The sequence below is a fragment of the Poecilia formosa genome, unplaced genomic scaffold (assembly GCF_000485575.1).
Source record: "Poecilia formosa unplaced genomic scaffold, Poecilia_formosa-5.1.2 Scaffold299, whole genome shotgun sequence".
NCBI lineage: Eukaryota > Metazoa > Chordata > Actinopteri > Cyprinodontiformes > Poeciliidae > Poecilia > Poecilia formosa.
The window spans coordinates 874,950-880,871 of record NW_006800238.1 but is presented as its reverse complement, the minus strand read 5'-3'; the positions used below and the strand labels follow the sequence as shown (position 1 = coordinate 880,871).

Genomic DNA, 5,922 nt, shown 5'->3' with positions numbered 1-5,922 from the left:
GTTCTTTAGGGTACCTCCTAATTTGCAACACAGACCTGAACTTTACTCAGCTTTGCAAAAATATCTCAATTTATTACAACATATAGATAGGATAGGTTTTGGCTGGTAAATCTACAGTAACTCTAATTAAATGTTTCTGCTTTTTTTGTAGTTTTCCTTTTAAGTTTGAGCCAAGTAAGGACAAGATCTAAAGTTGCAGCAAGACTGTCACATTTTTTTTACTGTTTTTTTCGGGATGAGTTAACCTCTGGGGGTGATAAAAAGGTCAAAAACTCTGCCATTTTTGTGTGTTTGATCTCATCCTTTTTTTTATTTCGCTCTTGTTAAAATTTCACAAAACCTCAGAGGAAAAAGAACCTCATAAAGCATGACACGAGAGTATGCTAATTCCAAGCCGACTCGCCTTTCCCTTCATTACGTGCGCTCTTTAATAACACTCTCTGTGTTGCAGGAAATGAGTTTGGCCATCCTGAGTGGCTGGATTTCCCCAGAGAAGGCAACAATCAGAGCTACCACTATGCCCGGCGGCAGTTTAACCTGGTGGATATGGATCATCTCCGCTACTGTCAGCTCTACGCCTTTGACCGGGACATGAACCGCACCGAAGACAAGTACGGCTGGCTGGCGGCTCAACCTGTAAGGACAACACACACTGACCTCTTGAATTTTTGTGCAGGGTTAAATAATAAAATCACAGAATTTGAAAAATATTACAAAATAAAGAAAGGCTTCTGAACCCTCTTAAGTGATGCGTACAAAACACTAAACACAGGCATCAGTGCTTTAACATTGATTCAAAAGGTGGATATTAACATGGTCGGGTGTTCAGTGTTGAGGAGAAAGACAAGTGTGTGAAACTACTTACTTGGATTTGACAGACTGGCACCCTGTCCAGTTGTTTAAAACACTCTTTGTAAAATCCAGTCAGGCTATTATTCGCCCCAGTATTGAATGGCTGCTTGTGACATTCATTTGCGTGAAAAAATTTATATATAATACAATTCCGGTAGATGTAATTTCTGCTCTGGTTCTGACTGGCATTGATCAATTTCCCTATTTCTTTTAGCAGCTGAGTACCTTGAATGCTTTGTATTAGCAGGCTTTGCAGTGAATGGAAGCAGCTGAAAGTCTTAATTTCTCCACATAATCAAGTGTTCACTACAACACTTAGGAGGATTCTTTTTTTTGTTTTTGTTTTTTTGGAAGAATCATAAAGCATACACTTTGTTGGGTCCTTGTTAGCTTTGGATTATTCCTTCTTTTGAAGATATGGTTCAAGTTGTTTCAAAATCCTGCAACAAAAAAAATGTATTGAACAAAGCCTGATTGTGGTGGGAGGAGACAACCTTGCCATTTTCAACAATTTGTTAATTATCTCAACCATTTGTACCATGAGATATTTCTTCTAAGTAAACTTTTTTTTGTCATTGTCAATGGGACTGTATGATTCCACCTAAAATATCATCAGCCATGTTTAGTATTACCTTTTAGTTTAAAGGTTTGTGGCTCTGTGTCAGAAAAGTGTGTCTTAAAATTACGTTTTAAAAAAAACAAAAAAACAATCTGGTTGTGATTTACTTTGATTATTTTTTGGTTGTTTGGTAATAACACATCATTAATTTCCCCCTTTAGTGACACACAAAACAAATTAAAAGGCTGAAATTTTATTTAGAGATTAAAACTGTTAGCAAACATTTGTCCACAAACAAATTTATTCTTCAGATACCATGCAGAAATAAAAGCTTCAAAAATGGAGCTTGTTTTGTAAAATGACTTGTTTTTCTTGCATCTTCTTGTAGTTCTCCTCTTGAGCAGTAATGGATTGCATTTGCATTTTTGAACTCCTATCTTTACCTATAATTGAGAGAGAAAAAAATACTTAATTCTTGGAGTAGTTTGAAGACAAATAAGGGAATAAAACAGATCAAAATCATGACTAACAGGTTTTAGATGAGACTGGAAAACAAAATACCCCTAATGTCCCTCGGAAATGGTTCTCAAAACAAAATCCACCTTTTGATGTTTCATGCTGACCTGCAGATGGATTAAAAGCAGCAGAGTCTGAGAAATATCCCACAGCATAATTACACGCATGCTTAGATCAGAGGAATTATTTCAGAATTTTGCTCTAACATTAAACAGTGCATCTTCTTACATGCCATGGAAGTAAATGAGACGGAGCTTTGGATGTGAGGGAGAGGAGAAGGAGCCTTTTGGGAGAGTGATATGAAATGCTGTTCCCAGAGGACGCTCCTGGCAAAGAAGACAAATATCATTGGCACGAGTGCTGACCTGCTACACACTGGAGGCTGTTTTTCTTGGCTCTTTCCGTGTTTTTAGTGTAAAATGGTTCGGTAATTGACAGCTCCACAAAACACCGTTAAGACGTCACCATCTGTAAAATAAGTCACGTGTAAAATAATTGCCAAATTATATAGTAACGGTGTGTGACTGTAATTGCCTCTAGGTGCTTTTGTGTGTGAAGCTCAGGGATCTGGGGGAGAGCAGGGTCGTACATCACTAGCAAAGTGTCTCCAAGTCACTTTATTGACACCTCAGCCGACTAAAGGCAGTGAAAAAGAAATTCATGTTGATTCTTCAAACAGCGGGGCAGTTTTCCAAATCAAACTGCAAATCAAAGTAAATTTAGTTAAATTTAATGTCGACCCCTAAGCTGTTTTTATTGCCCAGCAGGGTTATTGGGCTGTGGAAAACTTAACTGCAGATGCGATATTTACTATTGTTGCTAAACAGAGGGAAGCAGAGCAGACACAGCTGGTGCTAAAGACATATTGTAGCGGAACAAAGAGCAGGGCCACTGGGTTCTTCAGAAATGACCTGGAAATTAGAGCCAGGCATTTCAGAGACTCCTACAAGAAAGTTTAGTGAAGTATGCTGAGAACTGGAATGTTTTCTTGGATGACTTTAACCTGTTTGTAATAATTTCTTGTTAAAATATGAGCATAGCTGAATAGTTTTCTGATTATTGTCCCTCTAAACTTAACCTTACTCTGTAGTAGACATTGACCCATTTCTGTTATCCTGTTGTACAAAGCTTTTTTGTTGTTGTTGTTGTTGGAAATGTTGCTGTTCTAATACTATTACATTTTTCTATCACGTCTTGAGAAAGTTCATTTAATCAGATGTTTTACGGAGAATACTGCATTGGATTTTTTTTATCAGCTTAGCAATGTGCAAGTTTTTCCTATTTTTTGCTCTGTCTGCCTGGCAGGTTACTACACTCTTTCCCAATTGCATGCAGTTCAGTTTTATTATATAACATTTCACAACAAATGTCATCTCAAGGCACCACATGTAATACAGAGTGGTCAGTTTAGAATTCAGAATAGTAAACATTTATCTGTGTAAGGGAACCCAACCAATTACTTTGTATATTTACTACAAGGGAGCATATGGCAGCAGTATGGGTTCCCAGTAGAAAAGTGCACAGATCTTTGTCTATATTCTTCTATTGTCAAAAATACACAATTTCGCAATTGTGTTTCCATTAAGTAAGAAATTTAATTAAACTCATGTGAATGAGCTTGTTCATGCGATAAGTCATTAAAAATCATGGCAGCGGCGAATGTAAACATTTACTTGAAATATTGATATGTTAGCCGTGGCGGTGGCACTCATTATCTATCAGCGTCAGGGGAGACATCGGCGTCTTATTCAGGCTTTGGCGCGACAGAGCCGTTATACTTAGAAGAGCGTACATATGTGGTATTTTGTGGAAATTGCAGTAGCTGATTTTACAGAAGAGATTCAGCACGTTTGAATGACACGACTTTTTATGAGCTGCGCCATGCTGTGAGGACTCTGGTGGAGCAAGCTGCACTGTCTGAAAAACAAAAACAAACTATACACCTGGTACTACTTCCTGTCATCTTTGGCGTCATTTTTCATGAGGAGCAATTTTTAGTAACATCTGGCTGTTGATCACATGACTCGTGATGTGAAAAATTGCTTGAAAAAAAATCGCTTGATATGGCTGAAAAAGCACGTTATCCTGGAGCAAAAACTCTTGGTCAAAAAACATTACTTTAAAAAAACAATAGGCATGTTGGCGCAATTTTACAGTTAATGGAAACAAAACTAGAGGATGAAGAATTGCATTGAGTGACTAACATTCCAGCAATCCCTCAGTAAATGTGGCGACAGTGGAAAGGAAAGAGAGAAGTGAAGCTTAGGATGAGCGGACTGACTGAAGGTGTAAATAGACAGAAAAAAAACATACAAAACACTGGTCAGTAGACTGGTGTTTTGACCACTGGTCTGTTGGTCAAAGCCAATAGACCATTCCGACTGTGAAATCTGAAAATACATGTTCAAAGCCAATAGGCTGGAGGTTCTCAAGACTTTATGACCCGGAATGCCACAGGACCAATGGTGAGCTTTTTTTGTCCTGCTGAATTTGCATGGTTACATAATAAACTTACTCCTCTTCCAGCCTATTCACTGCCATGCTAAACAATCTAACTATTGATTTAAGTGTAAATAAGGCACTTGTAGTTATTTCCTGATTTAAGGGGATCAGTGTACATTTACTTTATTTGAATGCTATGTTCTGTTGTGTATTTTGGAAAGCTAAGAGAAATGGGGAAAAAGACAGTAAATATTTCAGATTAGTCTTTACATAACTACACACCTCTGCCTTCCTTTGCAGACATATTCTCTCACATTATATTCACACCCCAAAGAAATCATAATCACTGCTTTAATAGGTCATAAAGGGGGCAAATAATTGTAAAGGATGCTCTGTGTTAAATTCTGATGTAGACACTGTAATTACTGCGCTGTTATTCCAAAGTAGAATTGCTCAGTTATAGTTCAGTATTGTATGCCCTCTAGATATTAAAAAAGCAATCCTCTAGTAATGGATCACAAGAATTACATAGCTTGTTTTGAAATGCAAAACAAATCTGATCTAATAATCTTTTCATAAACTAATACATTAGAATGAATAATTCAAAACATTCTACCTTTATAGCTTTAAGATTGTGGCATTAAAGTGGACTCTTGGGAAATATTACAGCACATACAAATAACAGACTAAATAAATTATCTGAAGACCAAACTACAGCGGGAAATAATATTTCTATTGCCGTAGCTCCTGTAACTGACCCTTTGCGTCAGACTCTGCAGAGCAGCTGCTGAGAAAAGTCTTATTCATTTATTCAGGGGCTAATACGATATCAGAAAAAGACTTTGTCGAACATCATTCACAGATAATGCCAATAATGTTCAGAGATTCAGCTGTAATAACCAGATAAGTCTGAATCCTCTGCAGGGCTTATCAATGACATTGCCAAGGTAATTGCATTTATTAGATACATTCTATAGCTCAGCTGGTTCAATATTTCAGTGCCGGCCTGATCCAAGGACATTTTGTAGTTGAAAGGAGGAGCACAGGATGATTTGTCAGCAGTTTGTTTTTTTTTTCACTTTGTCTCAGGTGCAAATGAACTGAGGGGAAATGGAAACACGCAGGGAGACTTTGTGATTTGTGGAAACATCAGAGATGTAGAGCTTCAAAGGCCCAAACTGTGGATGTGAACTGAAACTTCTGTCAATGCAGCGATACCAGTGCTGGATTTATAACAAAGGAAAGAAATGCCAATAAAAACCAGAACACCATGAGAAATGGACTCCAGCGTCCACGTTGGACGGGCTGAGACCTTTTTCTCACCGTCTGAAGATAAATCAGACCAAGCCTCTCTTGTTTTAAGTCAGTTACTATTACAAAAAGGATTCCCGTTTGCTAAATGCAATAATGAGAGAAACAGTGTGTCAGAGATATTTATTTATTTGATGGTTTTCAAATCGGAAGTTTACCTAATTGTCCTCAGTATTTGGTAACCCTACCCTACTTGATGTGTTATTTTGATGCATTATTAAAGTTCCAGTGACAAAATGTCC

At 37.5% G+C, this 5,922-nt stretch overlaps 1 protein-coding gene across 1 annotated transcript in view; it reads left to right on the top strand.

The window, feature by feature from the left end:
* The first annotated feature begins 419 nt into the window (after positions 1-419).
* LOC103152069 (1,4-alpha-glucan-branching enzyme-like) overlaps positions 420-5,922 on the top strand; it is a 39,082-nt gene continuing 33,579 nt past the window's right edge. Inside the window, exon 1 of the mRNA XM_007572404.2 lies at positions 420-636. Within this exon, the coding sequence (XP_007572466.2) occupies positions 547-636 (90 nt within the window). The 5' untranslated portion in view covers positions 420-546. The remainder of the gene's footprint in view (positions 637-5,922) is intronic.